The following is a 27267-nucleotide window of genomic DNA, read 5'->3' on the forward strand; positions in this document are numbered from 1 at the left end:
ATATCCTCCAGTGGACTTTAATTTTAATGAAACTTTATCTGGTAAAATATCTGTGTAATATTCAATATTTAAAATATCTTTTCTCTGACTATCTATCTAAAATAACTTTTTATATTTGATATTTTTCTGAAATAAATGTATTGGGTGTTTTTCTGCAAAATATTAAGGATGTCCAGGCAACTGTTTTCTGCCTGTTTTGCCATTCCTGATGCCAATGTCTGAAATCATCTCTTTCCAGGGTTTGGTCAACAGCGTTAGACAGGGTAATCTATCTTTTTTTTAGGACAAATCTTGATCATAAATACACATTTGTGTTCTGACATGTTGTTGCCCATGTCTGTGCTGGGGAGCTCCTTCAATTTCCACCTCTGGCTCTGCATCCTGGCAGTATTTCATATTCATTTCAGGATGCAGCTCTGTTGTTTCCCATCCCTGCCACATCTCACTTGCGTTTCTGTTGGAAGCCCTTGAAATGCATTAGCCACCTCTCTAGTCTGAATGACAGGTTTGCAGGATTACACGAATGTTACAGGATGAACCTGACCCACCATCAAAAAAGTCATTCTACACTTGGAAGACATGGGCTCATCTCCATGACTCATAACTTATTATAGGAATATGCCAGTAAAAAAACTCAGATGAAATCATGGTCTGGCTCATACTCCTGGCGAAATCTGTGCTTTCTGCTCCAGGCGTTTGCTAGCAATTTGTAAACGTGTGAGTAGATTACCAATGAACTGCTGGCCAAAGCACTGCTGCGCTGCATTTCCATGGCGAACATCTTGTCTGCGGAAACGTCTGGAGGGGAAAAAATGGAATTGTTTAGCTTACAGATTCTTGGGTTATATGCTTAAGTGGCATTCATTAAAAAGGAATGTTAAAATACATAAGGAGCAAAATCTTGATTCCTAAAAATTCAGCATCATTGTGAGAAGTACTCATTTATGCATTGATATTTTCTCTCTACTCAACCTATTGGGAATCACATGTCTGTAAGAAAGAAACAATCTTATCTGGGCAAGAGTTGCAACTACATATCCAGTTTATACATAACTACACTGACATTATGAATACTAAAACAAGATCCTCTGAACCAGTCAGTCAACATTCGGTGTTGTGAAAGGTCAAAGGGACATTTAGCCTCTCTTTGGGTTCTGTCTCTCCGGAAGTTTTTAGTTTAGAACAGTTTGCCATGTATGTGCAGAGTTTTGGGCTTTGGGGTTTTTATATGCATTTACAGAAAAATAATGAAAAATGTAATTGCATGGTGCATTCCCAGAAGAATTGGGCTGTTATATGGCAATTTTTTTCTCTGGGTGTCCTTATAAATAAATTAAGATTGCTGACTAAGGAAACTAAAGAACCTACTGGAATGCCATATCTGGCCAGATGTAGTATTTCCAACAACCTGAAATTTAGTAGTACTAAGAATACCTTTCTTATATTTCCATAAAGAACAGTTTTACACAGTATTATCAATACCATACATAACAGATAACAGAAATAGGCAGTGCAGCAAATCTTACACAGCAGGTATGTGTACAGTATAAATCATATATGATAGAAACAAGCAAAGCTAAGCAGTTTTGTTATTCTTTTCATTTGCTGCTTAAATAATGCTTTTCTCCACCTTTATGTGAACACAAAAGGTAGAATTTTTACTTGGCACACATTTAATTTACTGAAATTATGTAGATTTATACTAGTTAAAGATCTTGCCCATGGATGTTACTCATCATATTTCTAAACTGGCAGTAGACAGTGATTGTTTTCTGAGTTCTGTCAGTTGTATGGAATTCTGATCCACTGGTGCTGGTGGACCAACAGGACAGCTTTAACCTTTACTGATATTCAGAGTAGCAGAGTCAATGTTTTGCTGTTGTTTCAGAAGAATCCGCAAATTCAGTGAGGACTACCTTGGGCCTTTCGGGCAGAAGCAGTAAGAGTACATGCATGTTATTAAAGGAAAACTGAGATTCTGAGATAGCAACAGGGCTTTATCGTGCCCTGGGAGTTCTCATTGTAATGGATGGATGCTGCAGCCTTGCTTACTGATAACTCTGCACAGTGTCAGTGCTGAATAATGCTGCCACCAGCTTTGCATACCTGTGCATACAGATTATTCAGAAGAGACATTCTCTTCCACAAAAATACATAAATACCATAGACATTAGACTTGAAAAAAAAAAAACAACAAGAAAACCCCACTGCTAGATAGTCAGGCCCAGTCACCCTATCTAGCAGGAACAGGACAGTTAGCAGCCATGTACTGTTTACTCTTCAGTTCCTGAACATTATTGTAGAGCTAAAAAAATCCTAGTTCTGTAAGACAGGATGTCTCTCCAGTTGTTAGAACCATTCAAGAAGAATAAATGTTTGTTTGACTGAATTTTGCTGTTGTGAGTGTGAAGACTATCAGTTCCTGAACATCACTGTAGAGCTAAAAAATTCCTAGTTCTGTAAGACAGGATATCTCTCCAGTTGTTAGAACCATTCAAGAAAAATAAATGTTTGTTTGGCTGAATTTTGCTGTTGTGAGTGTGAAGACTAAGGAGGAAACACTTGCCTGTGCCTTCATTTGCTACTTTTTTTAAAGAGAAGGAAAAAAATGGGGGACGAGACACTTACCTGTGCCTTCATTTACTACTTTTTTTAAAGAGAAGGAAAAAAATGGGGAGAGGTGCTTAAAGAGAGGGAGATGATGGGAAATAAACTTATTTCACAAATACTGACATAAGCCTGGCATTTGTTATTTTTTCTTAGTAATAATTTCATTCAGAATTCCATGAATAACAGTACCAGACAATTCCTGAGATAAACTACTATAAGGAGCGATTTTCAGTGACTATCAAATGAACTGGATACATGGAAGTGTCTTTTGTAATCTATAACTTCATGAATTTAAATTCAGATCTGTGACTCTGTACTTTCAGGAGCTTAGTAAAAATTATCTGCAAGAAAGCAATACAGTCGTCATCAGCAGCAGCGACAGAATTGTCTTCATGTTTCTTTATTTTTTTTTTCCCAGGGATAGGTGAGGCAAAGTCGAAATGGTTCAGGGAGAAAAGGCATCGTTGCAGTTTGTGTAAGTAAATCAGGAGGGTGAGTTTTGGTCTGCCAAACCAAATGTTACAACAGAGTGACATCTGGGTTAGCACTGGGATTTAACTGCAAGGCGAAGGCAGCTCCTCAGCCGCCACCCCACCCTGCCTTGCACCCTGCAGCCTGGGCACCGGATTGCATGTGGGCAGCAAGGAGGGCAGAGAGGCTTTGGGGGAGAAACCCACAGATCTGGGAAAAAAAAACATCTGTTTAAAGCTCCCTTGCTAGCCATAAGAGATGAAGCATGTTTTTGTGTGTTTGCTGGTGGAGTGGGTGGTGGAGAAAGAGGCCAGAGAGTGAGGGGAGGCAGGAGGGTGACTGTCAGCTTCTTAAAATCATCTGAAGAATCACAGGTTACCAGACCTACCCAAGACGGAAGACATTTCAAAATTACTTCAGCCCTTTTTCACCCCGGACAGTGAGCTGGCACAGCAAAGAATCTCGCTTGTAGAATTTAGTGCTTGTTTAGATAAAAATGGAACCTGCCTAAATCAGATTGCAGAGGTAATTGTGAACTAAAGCATTTCTTTACATCCCAGACCTCTCCACTTTGTCAAGAGAACTTCATGGAAGTTGAATGCAATATAATTTCCTTCTGACATTTGAAGTATTTGCAGTATGTAGGAGTCAAACACCTGTAACTGTTATGACACTGTAGTGTGCTGCACTGCCAACATGAAGATTTGGGATTTTGGGCTCAGTTTCTATTTGTCCTTAATTAAATCCTATATCTAATTAATTATCCAGGCTGTGAATTTACAAGGAATTATAATATAAGCTTTCACAATTCAACAAATTAGTAGCAGCTGTCAAGCAGAAGATTTTGTATCTATGCTGCAGTTCTCTCTGTATCCTGTACATGACTTAGTTTACAGTTTTTCTATTTCATGTTTCTCTAAACACTTGTTATACCTTGGAGGCATTAGGATCTAAAGCAGAGAGCATTTGAATCACAGTGGAGAGGACATAATTGTACATCCCTGCTTCGGTTCAACTCTTCACCAGCAGGTCTGTAGTTATAACCACAGCTCTGAGCACTGCTCTTACTGCACTAGCAGAGCTGCTCTTACACATCAAAAGGCCACCTGAATGTACTGTATGAGGGGCACATTTGAGCAGATAGAGGTGGTATTAAAGCCAGCCCAAGTGTGCTGTAATGCAGGGCACAGCTCCATGAGTCCCGATGAAGGGGGTTCTGCCAGGAGCAGGGGAAACAAGCACTGCTCAGTGCTCCTTGTACTCATGTTACTTGTACTACCCCGTACAGCTTGAGCAGAAATCTGGAGCCCTGAGACAAGGCCATATTAAGATGTGCATGCTCAGGGATGTGGCATTAATTGTGCCTGGAGCACAAGGTGGCTGTGGCAGGGTTATCACCTGCTCAGAGTTACTCCGTATCGGAAAACTCCATGTTGACTACTGAGACCTGCCTGTTCCAGCAGTGCTCTCCACCTGGAGCCCAGCAGGAGGCAACTTAAAACAGCTTCCGAACACACATCCTGAGTAGCCCTCCCTGCCTCTCCATGTGCCACACTGTTAGTAAGCTCCTAAATTTAAAATGCTCTGAGGTTCAGATATGAGCTCAAGTGAACAAAGCGAATGCCGACCATCCCTCCCAACAGTATTGGCTCGTGCTGGCTGTTCCCCAATCTCTTGGAAGTAAAACAAGTTTTGCAGACTTCAAGAACATTCAATTGAGTGCAAATCCCTTCTCCACTGCTGCAGTGCTTATCTTAAGAGAAGGAGGGTGATAACAGCAGTATTTTCTTCTTTTAGAGACTGTCCTGAAAAAGAAGAAAGGCACAGGAAGGTGCCTGGGGTGCTGCCCATATCACTCAATCCTGGATGAATGTCTGTGTCAGGGGACTTAAGGGCTGCTACTCTGGAAGTTGTCTTAGGTGAGAAATATGCTAAAAATGTACAACTGAGTTCAGGACAGAGTGAGTTTCTCTTATCTTTTCTTAGACAATATGTAGCCTGCAGAACAATGTAAATGCCGATACAGTACTAGCAGGATGGTAGGAAACTTTTTAAACCCCTGCCCCTTCCCCAAGTGATTTTTACTTCATTAGATGAGTAACCTATTTGCTTTATAATTACAATAATACAATTTCTACTTCTACTGTAAGAAATTAATCTCCCTAGTGCACTATATAGCTGCTCATCTTTCTTAATCTAGGGCCTGAGAATTTTAGCCAGGCTCTTCTCACATTGAGCAGACAACCAGAGCCCAATTTCTCCCTTTTAGGCCTTGCAAGGCTGGCAAAAGGCAGGAGAAGATTATGCAATGTTGCTTGTAAAAGTGCTGTAGATTTCCTACCTGGCTTAACCTATGCCTTAGTGTAGTAAGTCCAAGAGATTCTTAATTCTGAGTCATTGGCTGTGTTACTGATTTTTACTTTTTAATGTGCCTTACCCAAAAAAGTTGTGTTTTCCAATGTAACATGACTGTGTTCATGATCTTTTAGAAAAATCCACAGAAATGTCTGTTGTGCCTGGCTGTGATCTGCAGTGCATTTTTCTGTGTATTCGGGGTCATGGAAAGATAAGGTGTGCAGGACAGAAAAATGAATTAAAAAAACCCCACAGTCCTGGTTTTCCTTAAGAAATAATGATCAATTTAGGATGGTATGACTTGGTTTTGACCATCTCCACTGGTTTTCAAAACTTTCTCCAAAAGTTACTCAATTCACTCTCATCCTTGCAGTCCATTGAAGCCTAATATATATAAACATATATTTGTAGGAACAGTAATTATAACAAAGCCACAGAAAGGATTTGAATTTTACATTACTGAGGTTTTACTGACTAAGGCTAGTGTCTTAAAGTCTTGTGGAAAGGTCTGGATTAAAATGTGCATATTCTAGATGCATGATCAAATATCTGTATAGCTAAAACAGAGAACGGGTTTGAGGGAGAAAGGAAGGGGACAGGTATATGGGAAATTATTGCACAAGAGTCATGAACAAGTGAATGGTGACGCAGAGGACAAGTGTCCCCAAGGGAAGAATTAGAGCACTCAAATTAGGCTTGTGCTTTAAACTGGCCTCTGGAGTAACTTGTCTTTATAAATTCACTGGAGAAAGCCTAAGCCTAGCCTTAGCTTTTGCAGCTAGTCTGGTTTCATTTTGGCTGGTGAAGGTGTTTGACTATTAACACAGAGTCATCTTTGCTTTTTTTGGAATTTAGGTTGTATATGTTATTGCAGTGTGACATGTTTGCTCTATAATACTAGAAAAACAGATGTCTGATGTTGTAAATAATCTTTTCTCTGAACACCAAAAGATGTATAAGGAAACTGAGTCTTGTTTGAAACTTACTGCAAATAATTACTAAGTGACTTTGCTTCATTCAAAAAAATATTCCTGGTACTGTGGTTTATGCCATCCTGTTAATTTGGTTCCTTTGCAATCCCCTAATGTTGCACTAATTAGCAGCTAACATATCTTCCCACTGATCAGTTATTTTTGTGAGGGGGAAATACCAAGTACTTTGTGTAGGAACTCTTTACATAGGTATTTTGCAGATTTCACAGAAAGGAGCAGTTCTCACCTCTTTGCCTGCACCCCTGTGGGATAGTATCGGGAGCAGGAGATCCCATCCCAAGCACAGTATGGATCTCGAGCGAGGCAGCAATCCGCACAGGCGGTGCCGTACATGTCACACTGGTGGAACTTCACTTGCGTGATGACCGACTCAGATCCAACGTAGAGCTGTTGCTGGAAAAAATACACCAAGTCTGATCAAATCTAGAAATTCCACTAAAACTTCTGTTACAATGGAGTTATTAGAAAATGTGAGCTTTATCGTTGCTTGCCAGTTGTGCATCCAGCCTGTGCCCTGAGGGAGGCAGAGTTACTCTGTAGGAAAATATCTGATTACAGAATAAGCTCTCCTGCGTGAAGACAGAGGAACAGAAAGGCAAAATGAACAAGTTTATTTTGGCATTTCCTCGCTTCTGAAGTTTCAGCTTTGTAAACTTTGTGTTTGAATAGGCAGGGGTTTAAATTTCTTCCTCAAGATAGTTTCCAATGCCTCCCTCTTTACATTTCTCTGTCACCTAACTAATCTGCAAAAAAAAAAAAACAAAAAAAACCCAAAAAACCAAAAAAAAACCAACTTGGCATGAAAGACTTTAAACACAGCAGTTCACATTTGCAAAAGTTATAAGCAACCTCGATTTTAAAATTACTCTTTAAAATTTAACTCTTGACGTGGCTACCTACAATATGGTCACATATACACATGCACAGTAGTGCTATGATTTGTATAATTCCCCAGTACACAGGAGATAACCAGATTTCTTTTTTTGTGGTGCTGTGCAGTTTTTCCTTACAAATTAACTGGTCACAACCTACTTCTTTAAAATTTATTTGTAGGGGGTTTGTTTTGTTTTGTTTTGTTTTGATTTCGGCATTCGTGTTAAGACTGTTTGAGTCTTCTGAGTTCACATAAATATCTTTTTCAAATCAAGTGAGAGATGATCAATCTGATTCATGAGTTGCTGGCATAATACATTCAGAAGAGAATAGTTTGATTGTACAGGGATTTGACAAAAAATCTTGTTGCTGGTGAATGCAAATAGAGTGAACACAAATATGCAGTATGCACTGCAATTGAAACTGCTTACGCATGGTTACCAGTCAGAAAAATTATTCCTAATGAACACTTAAGCTGTGCTTATCCTAATGGCCAAACTTAGTCCATAATTTCAAGCTTTCAAGTCCAAAAGTCCAAGCTTTCAAAATCTAATATTTTAAAATTCTTAAAGCTGGAAAATACAGGCAGCTCATTTAGTCTGGTTTGCCTATCAAAAAGCATGAAATTTAATACAGACAGTTCATTTTTATTCCTAATTACAACTCCTATATCTGTTTAGGTCACAAAAATTTTACTCTTAGACCTGCCAGAAGAGACTAGGAGAAGCTGGTAACAGCAATGCTTGAAGAATTTTTCAGCTGAGATAAACCAGATGATAGTAGCAGGAACTCAGTCTGACAGCTAGAATGAAGAAACCTGGGATCCTTGTTTGAGAGGAATTCTTTCTTGTCTGCAAAGGATGCATTGTGATTGTTCCAGAAGACATGAACAGTAATTTCAATGAGACATATGAGATGGGATTGTCTCTTTCATCTTTTAGCAGAGGTAAAAACTACTCCAAGCCTTGGTTCATCAGAGGAGGGTAAAAAGCATCCAATATCTAGCTAACCAAACATCAAAGAAGAAAATTCCTTCCCAGCCTTTGCAGATAACTAGCTCAACCCCAAAACGTGATACTTTATTGTACCACTGATTTAGTGAAGACTGGTTAGTGTTATAAGGGTATTGAGACTAAGCTAGCAAGGAAGTCTCTCCAGGCTCACAAAATCCAAGGTCAAAAGAGACCAGCCAAAATGCTCTACCAGAGAAGCTGCATAAGTTTTTTTCATGTAAACTCAACTAAGTTATACTTCTGCTTACAGATCTAATTTAAAGACAAAATAACTTGGTGCCAACCCTGTCCGACTTTGTGACAACGCTGTCCCTAACATGTATTTCAACATTAAATTGTCCTCAGTACCAGAAAACTGCATCCTATTTCAAGATTATGTACATTCAACAAACTGAACTTTGTTATTTAATCTTGATATTGCTTTGCCATCAGTGTTCAAGAATCCCTATACACATACACTAGGAAGCCACTTCACTGGGTAAAATTTTATGTCTGGTTATCCTGTTCTCTTTCAGTCTTTTCTCTGACATTTTGAAAAAGTTAAGCTACTTTTTCTTCTCACAAGAAGGTTTATTCTTCAACCGCTGGATTGCTTTGGTGGCTTTTTTAAAAATCTCTCCAGATTTTCCAAATACTACTTGAATTAGTGGAGTTATAAGCCCTCTTGGGAGCTGTATGTAATGGTGGAAGACTACTTCACTTTTGATACAGCATCTCCTTTTTACTCTTCCGACACAACCCTTTCATCATGACATTCCACTGAGAGCTAAAGGTAAGGCAAATATCTGAAATGACACTGAAGTCTTTCTCCAAGTAACCACTTTGTTGCAGTGTTAGACAATACGGAGCTGGTTTCACAGTCCATGGTAAAAAAAATAGATTGATCCAGGAAATAATTCAGAATACTGACACCCAAAATCCTTCTCTAAATCACCACCAAAGGAGTTTTTCTCTCTACATTACCTACAGAAAGAATGCAAGTTGACTGGACACCAAGACTAAAATTATTTTTTTTGTGCAGAGTTATACCTCCTATTAATGCAATTTTCATTCTTTGTTACTTGTGTTTCACTATGTTTGTGTGTGCCTATATTACATTGGATGTCTGAGGGCTATTAAGATACAACTGTTGTGGGATGTTTATAATGGCTCCATCCTGAGATGATACGATGATGTGGTTCAGCTATCTATGATATGGTACAGATGAGAATCTATCTAGAAGAGTAATAAATTGGGTGTTTCTATTAGCAGAAACTAGCAGAAACTCGAAAGGGAGTCAGATCCAAGCAGGTCTGCCTTTCATGGGCAACTGAATACGTGGGGGAGACAGCAAGGCTCCTATTGCATTGATATCCGTATGGTGCTGGTCAGTCTGCGCTTATCAGCAAGGAACTTTTCTGTGAGTTGCCATATCCACCAAACTAATCCGTAGCGTGATTACTATGCCAGTAACTCATGAAGCATTGCTTTGGTATGAATGATAGTGTGAACTAAGGAGATTTAGTACTAGAATTGAAAAATATAAATGCTTCATAAAGGATCAGAGCATATAAGCATAAGTTTCTATTACAAAAATATTACGTGTATCAGACCAGATCTCATTTTAGATGATGTACTTCCATCTGTCTGTCTATCTGTGTATCTATCTATACAGTTTATTGCTTCATTACATTTGAGCCACAATCTTCACATTTCAAATTTGTCAAATACTTACCCTTTTTGAAGATATTTCCATAGAAATAATAGGAACTGGCACCTAGAGAATATGAAATATTTCCTTGTTTAGAAAAAAAGAATATCTTTTTGCTATGAAAATATATTAGGTAAAATCGTGTTGATGTTTACTTATTATATTCAGCTTTGCTAGGTACTTTGACTTTAAGTTCTGATGCTGGAGAAAGAAATTGTGAGGAAATTGTGAGTTTCAGAAGTATTGCTTTAAAAGAGTTTATTTAAAAACAACCAGCCAACACTTAATTCAGGATTATTTGAGCCACAGGAACACTACAATTTCCCTGTCAAACATGCCATTAGCTCTTTCCACCACTGAATCTCTTTTGTCCTACTTGAGAGTGATAAGTGGAGTGTTTTTATAACAAAACATTCATTGAAGATAAGATAAAAATAGCAGGAATTCCTTCTTTTAACATTGTCCTCTCTGCCCTCTGCTCAGATTTCCTGGAGCAATGGCAAGACATAGCCCCTAATAGGTCTACTGAAAACCAACTTTTTCAAGAGGGGCAATTTCTCTGATTTTACCCCCAGGTAACAAGTCAGTAGTTACACTGCCTAAATGCAGGTACCAGATTTAAATATCTAAATTTGGATGTTAAATTTTTTGCTATGGTTACAAGTAGATTAGCCTCTTACTCTGTGTGGCTAACAGGACGTGATGTGAATACTCACTAAGAAAATATCACTATATTAGCTTTGCCACATACCAAGTACTGAGCTTTAGTCATGGGTTATTCTTAAACAGAATGCAGTTGTGCCTCACTAGGACTCAGGTTTGCCCACTGTAAAGACCGATTAACTGATTCACTCTTTCTAAGGATTGTTTATGTTTTTATCTGGACCTCATTTAAGCTTCCAAGAATGTAGTAGGCATCTTTTTTGTGCATGCACTTATATTCTTTTCAAATACTTAATCAGATACGATGGGAAATTAAATAAAATGCAATAAGTTTCTAATCAAAAGTCACACTACAACCTCCAACCTCCAACTACAACCTTTCTCCAGAAAGACAGTAGTCCTGGTTTGCTGCAATACACTTCAGTACTTGGGCTATAACTCCACATCAGAAAAAATTCAGTTGACAATTAAGATTTCCTGTCATAAAATAACTAGATCTTTAGAAAATTTCTTGCACACATCTATTATATATTTGACTGTCCTCAGATTTTTTTGACATTCTAAGTCTGCAGAGAATTCAAGACTGGTCTACATGGTTCATATACAGCGTGGTTCACCTTGAATACTTGCAACTCTTCAAGAATCACTTCTTCCATTGATTCTGTTTCTTGATTGTATATTGTAATGACTTTCAGCACAATTCCATTATCTGGGAATAAATTTTAAAAGAAAAAAAAAACCAAAAAGTAAATGCTAAAATTGGTGGACATGTTTAAATTTATACGGCCTTCAAATACATTAAATGACTTCTTCAGATTGATAATGGATACAAATTTATAAATATGTAGATGTAGTTGCTTATTGCTATTATTGGTAACAATTCTAACTCTTTGAAAATAAACATATATGAAAATTTGTCCCTGGAAAATTAGAGTCAACTGAGACATCCCTCAGCTATGTGATTAATTGACTTGTATTTTCAAACTCTGGGTCATAACCCCTCAGGATCAAAGAGGGCGACCATATTTCAGAAAAAGAAATAAGAGTAGGCTGAACCAGAGTCCATCAAGGCAAGGAAGTGTAAAGTAGCTTTAATTATAGGATCTGAGTGTTTACATTAGTTAGGAAACTGCTAACTATCCTTAATTACTGGCACCAGCTCTGTTCCTCCAGGCAAGAGTACAAAAACCTTCAGAGGTTCCTTCTCTGAAGTTCTTGTCCTCCTCTAGGGAAACACTGAGCTGCTGTTGAGCTGAAGGTGTTAATCGAAGGAAGACGAACCACGAAAAGGCTGCACATTCAAAGAGTCTAAACCACATTGGAGTTTAGGTTTATCAGCCTCCCTGTCACTACAACTCTTGCAGGAAATTAAAACACACAAGTAGCATCTAGTCTTCCACCACTTCAGCTTTTTCTTGCTATTATTAGAATAGTCTTGCTTTCCTTAATCTGAAAATCTGTCATCAACAATGGCAAATATCACTTCCTTTCTTCTCTTGCTTTCAGTCACCTTTGATTTACAGGGGAAATATCAAGCAGACAAGCACTGTGAAAAATGTTCTGCAAAAGATCAAAGGGGCAAACATAAAGAGGAACAGTTAAACTGGGGTCATACACCACTTCTCAAAGGGAATATGTAATCAAAGGCATCCATTTTGTGATGGAACAGTAAAAAGAAATTGCATTCTGAGCTCTGATTTTCTGAAGTCCCTCTACGAATCCTGCTGACAGACATGTGAAAGTTAGCCTGGTGTTCAGACTTCGCCTTTGATGAACCTTTCTAACCTACACTGCTACCCTAAGGAAACTTCTGCCCTCCTGTAAGACTCTGTTTACTTACATTACACAGCAGGTGTTGAACTTGGATAAAAAATTTAACCCTTTCTAACGTTAAATTGCCAAGAGAAACCGTGAGGTTTATGAGCAGAGATTGCAGGGTTCATTTCTAAAACCAAATTCCTATGCTGGAATTTCTTGCCACTTGAGATTAAACATCTCGAGAAAACTAAGCAGCTGTTGGGTGCCAGTCCAGCACGGCTCTGAAGCACACAGTTAAGTCCCCTTAGATTCAACTTTGCTGAACAGAAGACTTGTGTACAAGAGTATTTGATACAATATCTCAATCACAAACGCAAGTAGAAAATATGAAAAATCTAGGCATTGTTATAAAATCTGCTGTACAGAAATGACACATGGCACAATTTTTTATCCACCACATTAAGTCTAATGCCGAAACCGTATTGAGGCCATCTAAAAGCTTAGAAAACAGCACTAATATAAATGAGCCTTTGCTATTTTACAAACGTGCTTCTTTTGAATGTTCTCAACACTGAAATGTGCTTATCAGAGGAATTTCATTAGTAAAAAATAATTCACCGTAAATGCTTTCCTAGACAAAATGGTCAAAATTATTTCTGATAACACTCCTGTTGTTAAATTGATAAAATGTGAATGTATGAATCCTTGGATTTGTTCCGGACAGATAAGATGTGACTGAAATTTTGGCTAGTTCCAGGCCTTCCTCTTGGTTTCTTAAGTTTTCTTAAGTTTTCTTACTATTACAGTGTAGTTTTTTCCTCTGGTTGCTTAGAGTTAGGCCAGGTCTATGATACATTTTGCCTTAATCATATTTGTTTAGTAGATATTTAAAAATCCTCTTTAAACAAACTCTCTGTATCTTATGAAAATGGCACAAAAGAAAGACAAGAAAACTTGGCAAAAAACTTCTAACAGTTACTTTTTAAGAAACTTGAGTATTTCCTCCTTCCTTCCTTGAGCTGTGTTGCAACCCAAGTCTGGAAGCTGGCAGTTTCTTTTTAGTGGTATCAGCTAGACTTGTGGTCTCCAGAATTTGGGAAAATTAAGTGCAGAATAAAGCCAGTAACTTCAACTGATATTTTTGAAAATCATATCATTTGTGTTTCTCTCAAGTCTCTAAGTCTCAGCTCAGAACTGTGCTCAGATACATGGTAGTGCTCTGAAGTTTTAAAAATAAAGTCAGTTGTTCAGGAGTTCAATTTAAAGTTATTCTTTGGAAAGAATAAAAAAATGAATCCTGTACTTAAGTTTATTTTCCTAGTCTTTAAATGTTTCCTTACCATTATTTTTCTATCAGCAGAGTGAAGCATATGTCTACAATGACTAATCTCCTCTGTAAGGTGAAGAGTGGCACAGTAATGCAAAGAATGATAGCTAAAAAGGAACGTTGTATTGATTTTTATTTTCGAACTACACATAATTTAATTTCATTCATACTGGAGGTAAAAAAAACCCCTATTAAATCGTCTTCCTAGCTTTCTTTAATTTACCTGTACCAATGAACAAGACATCATATTGCCCATCTTCAGCCTCCACTCTGTCCACTGCTATTTGTTTAAGATTGTACTTTCCATCTGTTTTAACCAGTATTGGTCTCTTATGAACAGGCTTGATGGGCTGATACATCAGTGGATGACTCCTGGCAAAATGGACAGCTTCATCAGGATAGTCTTTAGTGGTGGTGTACAGACCGCCATTCACCTTGCTGGCACACTGCAGAAACACAAAACATAGATTGTCCTGAACGTTTTCCAAATAAATTGTCAGAGACAGGTCTTGTTTTTAGGTTTAATAACAAGTAATACAGAAAACCAGGCATAAAAACAGTCACAAACTACCACAGTAGGACTTGGGACAGTGAACTCTATGCTTTAAGCATGTGTGGATAACTTTATGCTTTGTGCGTGTGTGAGAAGCCAGGAAAGGGGATGCTGAACAGAGCCTTGGCATTGTCATGTTTAGAAAGAGAGAGCTCCTTCCCCTCTGGTGTACTAAATGCAGAATAAATAGTGACACTTTTAAATTTTGATGAAAACATAGTGCTTACATCTTCCCCAAATTCCTATTGAAGATGTAATCAAACTGGTCACTGACAGAGTTTGGAGAAAAGAGTTTCCTATCCCAGCAGAGACACAGCCATATAGAGTCAGCAGCATACTAATGCATGTAATTGATCTCTAGTCTTATAACTTTTAATTGTAAAATGTATTACCATAAGAAACTAAGCACACTTAAAAATGATGCCAGCAGCAACAGTAATTCTTGACCTCAGGCATTCTAACAGTATTGCATTTGATTCTAATTCCTAACTCACCGTGACAGTATTATATATCGCAGTTCAGCTTGAAATACCAATGTTTGCATTGATCAAGCTACTGTTTTGCAAGGCAAATAGGCTTTTTGTCAATGAGTGGGTAGAAGAGGCTTAATCCTTTTGTCAAATGTGCAGTTAGGGGTAATTTAATGCATTAAACAGAGAAGTTAATTTTAGGATGTTTTGTGAAGGATATACTGTTCCCTAACTGAACATAGATTCTACATTTCCAGTTTGCTTCATGATGTCTAATTGAAACCATTTATGATCAAGCTGGAAATAGTAACAGTTTACTTTCTCCAAATATTCATAAGACAGTGTAGCTTTAAGAAGAATTTCACGCAAAGCCACAGTAGCAGCCTTTCCCTATTTTAAACTGGATTTTTCAATCAATAAAATGAAATAAAATACTCTTTATGTTTACTAGAAACAGTGATTTTAAGCTTGTGGTCAACTGTAATTGACAATAACAAACTCCTGCACTTGTCAAATGGGGCAATGTTTGTTTCCACTCTTCAGGCTTAGCTACAGGAACATATTTTTTCAGTGTTGACTTTAAAGTAATTTTCTAATCAACCCAGTGATAGAATTTCACTGGCTGTTTGCAATAAAGAGACTGAGCTGGAGCATGAAGACAGGTTAAGCCTCTGCTTTCCATGCACTGCCCAACATATCAAGTGAATAGGCGTTGCCAGGTTGCCTTTGCAAAGTTCTAGCCCTGGAGAGACTTAATAAAAATAATCCTTCACAGGCTTTTCATTTTTAATTAAATAAAATCAAGTAGTCTAAAAAGGAAACAGTAGATGCAGCTGTCTCTGAAGTCTATCAACACCATTTTTGAGGTAACTGATGTCATTCCAGAAGCATCATAGTCTAAATGCACTAAAAGAATCAGCAAAACAGGAGCAGAGACTGTGGCAGAAGCAGTGCTTCCAGCAGACTTCAGAGAGCGGCGGATTGCAGACTGTCAGAGCCTGTGCCACTCTTAGCAGTGGCTTTCTGTTTCTTTAGCTTTAGCTCCACTCTCATTCCTTATAGACCCCATCTTTATGCATTCAATAGCTAAGATCAAAGAGTGCTGACTCTCAGAGATACTTAACAGTAGGTGTTTTTTGGCCTCTTGGCACTATCGCTCCTGTAATGGGAAAGGCAGTGGAACTCAGTTTACCAACATGCTGTCCTTTTCTTTGGAATGTGAAACCTAACCCTGCGGGTACACCTGAAACATGCTTTCTCCTCATGCTACTGGAAAAGCATTGAAAAGACCTCTGAACTGTGCCCCAAATGAGCAGTCAAAAACGTATCAATTAATCCTCTGTTAGCCATCAGAGCCAGCACCTTCAGACTCAGATGTGCTCTGCAACATATAGAGATAAACGTGATTAAATCGATTAACACCCAGGAAAGACTTGGTTCCCTGACTAATTTGTTCCATGACATTGTGAACATTAGTTGCTCTCTTCTTGTATATTTGTTTCAGCTCCTATGCGTTGCCTGTTGGGAAGGCTACAATCCAGTCTGACCCAAATGTGGCCATTTAGAGCCAAGGGAGAGAAGCACCGAAAGCAAGAGGAGCTTAGGGCAGCCTTTCTATAAGTCATTGTCAACTTTGCTGAAGCACTGGCTCAGTGTTCTCTCCTTCTTGCCAAAAAACCACCATTTAATCTTCAGTGCTAGGAGATATCAGTGTAATGACTGTAGTCATTAATACTGAATGCCTGCCTGTATTTAATGCTAGTTCAGATAACATATTTGAGGTGTTCTACTGTCTGGAAAAAAACTTAATACCACTTAAAGAACTTGGACCATATAATCTTTGTGAAATATACAGCCATTCTGCAGTCCATGGTACTGGCATGCATGGCACTGTCTCATCATTTGTTGAAACTGTAAAAACTGTAAATTTGCTATGCAAAATGTCAAAATAGAAACTAATTATTCCTTTGAATTCAACTGTTTTGCTCAAAAATTTGATAATTTACTTATCTGTTTTCCTATCCTGACTCAATACCACTGACTTACTTTGGTCCACATCAAACAAACAAGAAAAAAATTTGGTATTGATGTCAGCACTGCTGCAGTAGTAGCTTATTGGCCAAGATGGTCAAATCATATTAATAATGTTTAATTCCCAGATAATCTCTTTTTTGGAGCATCCACTTGTGCATTTTGACTTATGTCTCTAACCCCAAGAGAAGCAGAGGAAAACATTAATTTAAAATGAGAGAGGACATGCATTCGAAATCATACTACAAGGAGAAGGGCTGTACTGGCATGGACTAGATAAGCTAAAAGGCCTTTTCACCTCTTATTCCTGCGATTCGGTGATAAATGAATTTTATGCAATGTTTACTTCTGCAAATGCTTGGTTTTAGTATAAAAGAGAATATTGATTCAGTCAGCAAAGGAAAAACAATACTGAAAGTAATGTTCCACTGTTAAACTCAAGACATTGAGCCCCTAACCTGCAAGAAGATAAAGAGGTGAAGTGTGAAAACTGGGTGGGGGGGTTAGTCAAACAGCTATTGCAGATGTCTTTGCATCTCAGAGCCAAAAATCTGCACAAGGCTGGCGTGATAAGGGGGAAAACTTCAGTGGGCGTAAACAAAAGCAGCTTTGCAACAGAGGACATTGCTGTGGGCGCGTAAGCAGTTGTGTTCCCAAAAGGCACTGGGAGAAGAAGAAATCCTGGATATGATGTTTCTCTGAGTGAACTTGGCATTGCCTGCTGTGGGACTCCTCCTGAACTGCAGCAGGAAGGGGAAGGTGAGGGAGGCCCTGGTTGTGTATCTTCTGTGAGATGCTGAGGGGCCCCTGCAGAGCAAAGGGCACCCTCAGTCCCCACCAACAGGCCGGGAATGTGGGACCCCTCTGCCCACCCCTGAGATGGGGTGTGAGAGACCCCCACTCAGACACCACAGGGATAGAAACTTCAGAAATATCTAAAAAAGAGATTGAAACAGGAAAAGAGTTTGAGATGAAGATTACATGTGATGCCTTGAGAAATCAACATAGAAATTACAAATTCCTTGTAGAAATTAATTAGCTGTCTCCAAGTAATGCTTTTGTGATTTCCTCCAGAATTTCTGTTTACCAAATCTAAGTGCCAGGCAGGAACAACTCTAAATGACAACACCGATGAAGAAAAAGAACCAGAACCACCTGATCTTGAAATAGTGGATCAACTTTTTTTTTTTTTTTCTTCCTTTAACAGTTGTTAAATGCCCCTGTATCAGCAACCAATAGAAGAAAAGTGAATTGCCTCATGTAAGCATATTTTTTTAAAATATTTTTTTTAATGTAAGTATAGGTGCATGTTTCTAGTTCATCCTGGCTTTATTTTCTCAAGTCAAGACATCAGGGCCAATTCATTCAGCAGAAAGTTCCATTAGGAAAAAATATTCAAATATATGTATCCTGGATTGTGAGGTCAGGAAGATTTGTACGTTAGCAGCATCTACTTTTTCTTCCCGAATTCAATTACATAACAAAGCAGTGTAAAATAGATTGTACTTACTGAACCAGGTCTAGGATAAGGTACTTTTCCTTCGTATAGAGCCCAGTGGTACTCAGGTCCTTCTTTATGAGCATATGGTCCGTTGAAAGCTGCTCGGACACTTGCCATGTGGTAAACACATATAGCATATCCTCTAAATATATTGCTGCGAAGTAAAATTCAAAGACATTATTAAAGCATTATGTCACGTTCTGTACATACACTACTTGCATTATTGTGTAATTTAAAATAAGTCACATTTCAACAGTATTCAGGGAGAAAGAACTACTTATTGTTTCCTATATGATTTTGTTATAACTGCTATGTCCAATGTTCTTTACAAAGTCTTTAATGTATTCATATTTATAACATTTCTCTGAGGAAGATCAGTGCTGTTATCCCAAAATTTGAATGTGGTTAACACAGGCTCTAAATTACTTATTTATAAACACAGAGAAAACACAGTAAATGGAACTCAGGTCTTATATATCTTTAATTAGTGACTTAAACAGTTAACCATTTTTCTTCTCTAAGATTCTTCCTGTTGATGTCACTTTGGAAAGACAGGAATCATCCAAAGCTAACTGAAAAAAAAAAAAATTCTTTTTATATTGAGTGGGAATGTTGGTTGGTGTTATTAATTAAATCGTCAAGATCACTCTATGTAGATCAATCCACATAAAAGTATTTTTTTTTACTTTTAAATTTTACACACTTAGTTCTGCAGAAGCAATTAATTATTTTTTAAAGAATCATAAGTGCTCTCTACAAATAAATTTTCTGTGAAGACTCCAGAAGGTGATCCAGACCATTTTAACTTGGTGCCCACCTTTCTCTACTGGCATAGGGAGCCAGTAGGAAGTGCTAGGTGCCTGCTTCCTCAGAGGGCCAGACCTGCCTTCTTTATTCCAAAAAAATGAATCAGGAGAGTGAATTAGTGGCAAAAGCACTGTTGCTATTCTCTACCAATTACATCCTAAACTAACATCTGGATCTCCAAGAAAGAGGTACTGCATGCTCGCACCTGAAGCAGGCTGCTGTGGAAAAGTAGGCCACCAGCAACATCACAGGTGGTGTTTTGGGCTTCACTGAGAAGTTAGTAGGAATTTAAGCTGCTATCTGCTTAAACTCAAATTACAGTGGAGCTCACAACGGAAGAGAGGTGGCTCTGATAGGTGGCTGCTCTTATAAGCATGCAGGAGTGCATATGCTGTGGCACTAGGAAATTTTCAAGAAGAGAAACATTTAATTAATTTATGATCCAGATAAAACACATGTGAATAAAACTTCAAGCCCCTGAGTGTCATAGAGCAGTTTTTACATTAACAAGGAAGCTCACTCTGAACAGAGCAGGGATTAAACTGTTTACCATGTATTTGGTAAGGGATATTTATCATGCAGCTTCTATCTCTTCAATAGGCTGTTCAAACATTGCTCTATTGCTGCTGTTATTTCCTCTAGTTGTTTACCTTGTAGTGCTGAAGAGGCCAAATATCACCGGATTTTTGTTATCACGAGTTTGCAGCAAAAACACATCCTCTGTAAAATTTAAATGCAATGTTATTGGTAGCAAACTACTTTTCTCGGCCCCAAAAGGGAAACTTCATTGCTTGTTAAAGGTGTAATCTTATTTTACTCATATATATGCTATTTAATTTTGTGCAGATTTTAAAAGCAATTTTTTCAACCCATGCAATACCTAAAGGCATAATTAATGATAGTCAGCTATGTATGTATAGAACTTCATATGTATTGGAAAAAAAACACTAACAACCATTCCCTGTTAACAAATACAAGTGCAATATTTGACAGTAAGATGTGCTATCAGGAAACTGTATGTTTTATACGATCGTTTTGAGTTTGTTGCAGTCTAGGATGTTTACCTAATTCATCAAAATGCGTATCAATTCCGTTTCTTCCAGGCACAGAGCAAACCAGCCTGGTTTTGAGGAAAGTGGTCCATTTATTCACAAGCATTCGCTGGCCTCCCATATCATTCTGCATAGGAAAAAAAAAAATGCTGTCGGTAATTTGAATAAGTCTAGAAGCACAAACATCTCCACTGAATTAGCTGCTCATTATGTCTTTCAATGTCAAAAGTGTGCATTTTCAAACCACATGTCTATTACTAGTATTATTTCTCTGGAGTCCATTTTCAAGTAGGATTGCGCTGATCAACTCCAGGTCTCATTAAGAGCTGTGGGTTTATAAGAATTTTTAAATTCTCTACTGCATTCATGGATAGTTTTAACGATACAGCTGTTGTGAAGCTTTTTCATTTCTCATTTTTGTTAACTGGATGTACTGAGTACATTAACAAAGTTTTGCTTTAGGAGCTCAGTACAGGGTTAGATCAACACAGTTGGAAATTGAAGCCCTGAATCTACCCATAGAGCTGGTATAGCTGTGACAATTCTGAGGCAAGTGTCTACATGGCATTCTAACAATTTCTCAACAACTTTAAATAATTTCTGCTTTGCTATGGCTGTCTCATAATTTTTCTTGCCATTCTGACTGTCAGACTGTCAAGCAAAGGGGGCATTTAGAACTACTTAGCAATCAGATTCTGTAATCTTTGGGTAGGACTTATATTCAGGTAGCTGATGAAGGCTCTGTATTAGGCTTGCAAAACTTGCAAAACTTGCTGCAAAACTCTTCAGACAACTTCACTCTAAACTACTGAAATCAGTTTATTTCCTCAGCTTCACAGTGAGAAACAGAGATCTGTTTTCCTCACAAAAACAGAAATGCAGAGAGTAGGTGCCTCTGTGTTGCAAAAACCTGTTACAGCTCATGAAAACGTAAAAGCTGGAAAAAAAGCACCAGTTCTTGAATTACCAGCTAGCTATTTTTTGTATTCATTAAATCATTAAATCAAACTTGAATTATAACATACAGCTGTGAAGTTAATGTTAAAGGATTTGGAGTTTTGGACAAATGGAAGAGAAAGGTCTGTGGGATTTTGGTTTAACCCATGTTTAGAGATAAGACATTCAAGTGGATGTATTTCAGACTACAGGGAATTGTTAAAATAATCTGTTTGGACATCTACCAGATCATAGGCCAAAGAATTCTACTTCAGATCTTGATGCAGACTTGAATTCAGAAAGCCAACCGGCTTTGTGAACATTAATGTCTCAGGCTGCAGTTTGATACTTTGCATGCTTCAGATGTTTGAAGTTATACACAAGTACTCCTTAAGAAATTTTAATAGGTAGTATGCTGGTGAGCATATGTGACATATACTATACATTGAGGTGACAGAAGATTTTTGAGTTGCATTTGGACTCTTTGTCCAATAGTTTTGGGAATGTATCTCCTACAGTTAGGAGGGAAGAATGCATTTTTTTTTTCAGAAGAAAAATCAGATGCTAAGAAATAAACTTTTAATTCCTTCCTTTAATCTAGCAGATGTAGTTCCAATGGGAATAGGAGAGTTCCTCTCACCAGCCTTACCATAGGTCAATTAATAGAAAAGGAATGCACCCAAACTTCATTCATCAGTTGTTCACAGAGGACCAACTAAGGGCAGCTTAATCTGGGAGATAATATGTTAATAGTGCTCCTTTCCAGTAACAGCCCAAGATCTCCTTCCTGTGTGGGGGGCCAGGAAGACAAAAAGAGATGGGATCAACACAACGGGAAAGTGGCCTGAGTGGGAAATGGATAATCATGCAGGGTAGTGGAGGGAAGTCGGGTCTTTCCTTGTGACTTTTCTGTTCCTTCCAGTAAACCTTATGCCTGACTGCAATAATAATTTGCTGGACAATTCAATCCTTTTCTCTAGTTTCCTATCTGCATAGTTTTCCTTAGTTGCTGTTGAAAAGAAGAGGAATGAGAGATGAAATGAAAACATCAATGAAAGCATGAGGAATATGGAGAAATTGTCTAGGCAGCCGGGGGTCGGGTTAGGAAAGCTAAAGCCCTCATAGAACTAAATCTAGCCAGGGACATCTGTAGGTATATTGGTGATAAAAGGAGACTACAGAAAACATGGGCCATCTCCAGAAGGAAACAGGAAGACCTGGTTACCCCAGATATGGAGTAGGCTTGAGATACTCAGTGACATTTTTGCCTCAGTCTTCACTGGCAAGTGCTCCAGCCACACTGCCCAAGGCAAAAGCAGGGACTGGGAGAATGAAGAAAGGAGGTGATTCTTCCCCTCTACTCTGCTCTCGTGAGACACTACCTTGAATCTTACATCCAGTTCTGGAGTCCTCAGCACAGGGAGGACATTGAGCTGTTGGACCGAGTCCAGAGAAGGGTCATGAAGATGATCACAGGGCTGGAGCACCTCCCCTATGAGGACAGGCTGAGAGAGTTGGGGTTGTTCAGCCTGGAGAAGAGAAGGCTCCGGGGAGACCTTAGAGCAGCTTCCAGTGCTGAAAGGGGGCTACAGGAGAGATGGGGAGGGACTCTTGATCAGGGGGTGTAGTGATAGGACAAGGGGTAATGAATTTAAGCTGAAAGAAGGTAAATTTAGATTAGATATTAGGAAGAAATTTTTTTCCTGTGAGGGTGGTGAGGCACTGGAAGAAGTTGCCCAGAGAAGCTGTGGATGCTCCAGCCCTGGGGGTGTTTAAGGCCAGGCTGGATGAGCAACCTGGTCTAGTGAAAAGTGTCCCTGCCCGCACCGGGGGGGTTGGATCTTGATGATCTTTGAGGTCCCTTCCAACCCAAACCATTCTATGATTAGTTAACTATTAATGGTATCCAGTGACAGGACATGTGGGAATTGTTCAAAGCTGTGCCAGGGGGACAGGAAGCATTTCTTTAATGAGAGGATGGTCAAACACTGGAATAGGCTTCCTAGAGAGGTGGTCAATGCTCCAAGCCTGTCAGTGTTTAAGAGGCATTTGGACAGTGACCTTAACAACATGCTTTAACTTTTGGTTAGCCTTGAATTGGTCAGGCAGTTGGACTAGATGACCCTTGAAGGTCCCTTCCAACTGAAATAGTCTATTCTAGTCCATTATTCTTTACTACCATTTACAAAGCACTCTATGGATGGTTGACATTGCACCCCTTCTATTGTTCACGCATCAGAAAGAGGTTTTCAAAATTTACAGAATCACAGAATAATTCAATTTGGCAGGGACCTTTGGAGATCATCTAGTCCAACTGCCCTGCTCAAAGTAAGTTGCTTTGAGCAAGTTGCTCAGCAAATTGCTCAAGCTCATGTCCAGTCAGTTTTTTAATATCTCCTAGTATGGAGACTCCAGGCAACTTGTGTCAGTGTTCAACCACCCTGGCAGTAAAAAAAAAAAAGTTTCCTTACATTTGGATGGAATTTAATGTGTTTTAATCTGTGCCCATTGCCTCTTGTCCTTTCCAGCTGGCTGCAAAAGACAGGTGTCTGATGAGATAGGCATTGACCCTGCAGACATACAGGTGACCTAAGCCTGCTTCTTGCTGATAGATTAGGAAGTCGAGAGGACTGGTAGCTGTGCTGTTCCTGTCACCAGCAATGCGAGGGGCGACCAATTTATGTCACCTGTGAGAGCTGCAAAAAGCCCTGGACCTGAGCCTTGATCTGAATTGAAAATATGGATGATAAATGAGTCCTGTGGGCAACTGCTATGACGGCTACCACATATCAGTACAAAGAGAGATGAACTGAATAACAAGATTTCTGAACTTTCCTCTCCTCTCTCAGCAGAATTCATCTTCAAGCCCAGATTTTGGATCATTTTTGAATTTTCTAATGCGGTTTTCATTCAGACCTGTAACTTACTCTCACATACATTAACAGATGCTCTATTTGCCTGGGGGAGAAGGACCAATGAAAAAGCATGGTTTTTTGGTTTTTTTTTTTTTTTTTTTTTTTTATTTAACTGGGGAATCAGAAACATTATCTTACCGCACATACACGTCCCACTCTGGTATAAATGGCATGAGTGCTTGTCTCGGACTCTAATGCTTTTTCAGTAAAGAAGAAATATACTTTGTTATCTTCATGGTCTTCATTGTCAGGAATCATGTATGAGCCAACAAATTTTGGTTCTTCAAAAGAAAGCAAAAATGGATGAAGTCAAGTTTATTAAAACATTCTCTTGTTATTTCAACCCTTAAAATCAGCTGGTAGCAATGAAAAAAATTAAATTAAAGAATCAGGGATCTGTCAGTCAGAGAGCTACCTAAGGGGAATAGGGTGATAGAAATAGGATTTTTTTTATTTTTATTTTTTTTTTTTTTTGTGACTGGTAGTCTATAGAACATGTGGAATATATTAATGTCAAACTATTTTTATAGCTTCAGTTCACAAATCAATATTCCTTTGTATGTGTACAAGAAAACACCTTTTCCCTGTCCCATTCTCTGGGGTTCGTATATTTTAATTTGGATTAGACTAAAACCTTGCACTTATGTTTACATAACAATATCTGATGCTATACAAACCAGGTGCAGGAATGTCAACTTCAGACAAAGAGCCTTTTAGATAAAGAAAAAGCTCTGGTAGTTTAGCTTATAGGTGCTATATGAACACGTACTTTCGTAGATAGAAGATGCATTGTCTATCTTTGTCATGAAATAAAAACCTTCTAAATTTTTCCTGTTTTGACATTTAGCTGTAAAGTTGAAACCTGAGTTCAGACTTCAGTCCATGCCTGTATAGTTTTTAACCCCACACCAAGCAGAACTGTGAATGATTTAATCTCACTGAATTGTAGTGAAGTTTTTACAAGTTCTTTAAATGAGAATGTAATTCATACAATTAACACGATTTCTTAAGAAGCAGCGGGTAGTGCAAATAGTTTCTAACTTCCTGCTCTCTGTGAAAACAGTCATTGCATTTCAAGACATTGATACAGCACTTACCAATTTTCTGAAGTTTTTTTAATATCAAATTTAAAATATTATCTTAATATAAATTTAAATTTCGAGCACAGAAAAAACAAAAATAAAGTATGAGGCCATAATTTAGAGAATTCTATATTTAAAATAATTAAATCTTCCAGAGAGAAGAGAAACTTCACTTGCATATTGTGAACACCTGATTGTCGCTGCCCATATATAACCAGTACAAACACTCTGTTCAGCAACACTCTAAATGTTGGACTTAAAGAATATGTAAGAATGTTCTAAACATTGTTTAAAAAAAAAAAAATAATTCAAGTCTGTGGTCAGATTTGTGTAGGAAGACATATGCAGCAGAACTATTTACTTTTTTTTTTTTTTCTGATTCAGGCGAAAACTGCCTTGAAATTCGAGACAAAAAAAAAAACCTTCTACATCTTTTCACTGGTAAAATCATGCTCACCATGAATTGTCATAAAAGGCAATTATTAACTCTCCTTGACAAACATTAGCCCTAATTGTGTTACTGTTATGATGAAATGTTGCAATACTTTTGGAGCATAACAAATCAAGATTCTGACTCTTAATTTCAAAGAAATATCAACACTGAAATTCATTTACATTTTACATTGAAGAGTATTAAACTATTTCTAAATTTCACAGCACATGATTTTCTCTCAGTATTCTTCTTGTGCAATGTTTTAATTTTCTTCTTTAAAATTATGTACTCTAACTTTTAATTTCATTTAACTGTATGATCATCATATATTTTTTATTTTGCACTATTGCATTATATCTCTTTGCTACACAACTTGGCAAACATTGAGTTGTTTTACTGCAACATAAAAACAAAATCATGTCATCTAGAAAAAAAGAGTACTGCATTCTAATTAGAAGCTCCTATTAATTAAATAAAGAATTCTAAAATATTGTTTTATTATACCTGCCGTATAATTAAATAGTACAGAATACCCAGAGTATAAATTAAAATCCAGAGTATAAACTAAATTAAAAGCAATACTGAAAGTAAAAAATAAAGGATTTAAAAGTTCCCCATGTAAAATCCAATGTGTAACTGAAGTGAAGATTTCAATTTGTTCATCCTGGCAGGGAGTTAATGAAAAATTTCATCCAAAAAAAAAAAAAATCAGTTTAAACAAAATCATCTCCAAATGGATATACCTATGCAAGTACAATATCACTTCAATTTCTGGTCAAAGAGAAGTTCTCTGGCTATCCAAAACACCTCTGATTCCATGTTCTTCCTTCTCCTCCTTCCCATACCTTTCAACAGGCGCTCACTATCAGGTTCAGTTCGGAGATGTGCCATGCGATTCATGGTGCGAAACAGACCAGCATCTCTTCCCCAGTAGTCACTGTAGAGACCAGTAAAAAGTTCACCACCTACAGATCATATATTAAAAAAAACAAAAACAAAAACAAAACAAAATGATTTGATAATTCTCTATTTATTAATTTCATTAGGTAAGGAAAGAACTGCTTTATAAACATGGCTCCTTAGTATCTGTTCAAATTCAGGTAAGAAGGCAAGTCGGTAAGTTATATACAATTTAAAGAGCAAATGGGCATTCTCCCTACCAGTAACTGCAACATTTACAGTTGGAACCACATGACAACGAAGAATTTTAAATTTCATGCGTGGGCTTGGCCTCATTTTCAAAACTGACTGACTTTGGAATAGATTCACACAAAAAACATGAACACATTATATTAACATCTAACCACATCTGCCACAATAACATCTGCCACATCAGGCACTTAAGTTCAAAGATCTCACTGCCATTCAGTTAGTGCCTACTCCCACTTGGGCCCCCACGACAGCAACCAAAAAGGACGGTCATAGTTTTACCCTGGCTGGCAGCAAAACAACCACCACTCTCTCATCCTCCCCTCTCCCGGGGACTGGGGAGACAATTAAAGGGGTAAAAGGAAAAGAGACTTGTGTGTTGAGATAGGAACAATTTAATAACTGAACTACAGTAGAATTGAAAATAATACTCATAATAATAATAATAATGATAATAATAGAATCATAGAATCATTAAGGCTGGAAAAGACCTCAGGGATCACCAAGTCCCACTGTCAACCCAACACATCCAACCCACTAAACTGTGTCCATAAACTCCACATCTACACTTGAACACCTCCAGGGA

The 27267-nt window shown here is 38.0% G+C and overlaps 1 protein-coding gene across 1 annotated transcript; it reads right to left on the reverse strand.

Moving 5' to 3' along the window:
* Nucleotides 1-662: 662 nt before the first annotated feature.
* SEMA3E (sema domain, immunoglobulin domain (Ig), short basic domain, secreted, (semaphorin) 3E) lies at nt 663-26497 on the reverse strand (the record flags this gene model as incomplete). Its single annotated transcript, XM_010079873.1, has 10 exons — nt 663-798; nt 6655-6821; nt 10029-10070; nt 11285-11376; nt 13976-14198; nt 18317-18461; nt 19765-19834; nt 20179-20293; nt 24156-24298; nt 26378-26497. Coding segments are annotated over 10 exons (1253 nt in total), but the record flags the coding sequence as incomplete, so codon positions are not given.
* Between the last annotated feature and the right edge of the window lie 770 nt (nt 26498-27267).

This window comes from Pterocles gutturalis, unplaced genomic scaffold (genome assembly GCF_000699245.1).
Source record: "Pterocles gutturalis isolate BGI_N339 unplaced genomic scaffold, ASM69924v1 scaffold31334, whole genome shotgun sequence".
Classification (NCBI taxonomy): Eukaryota; Metazoa; Chordata; class Aves; order Pterocliformes; family Pteroclidae; genus Pterocles; species Pterocles gutturalis.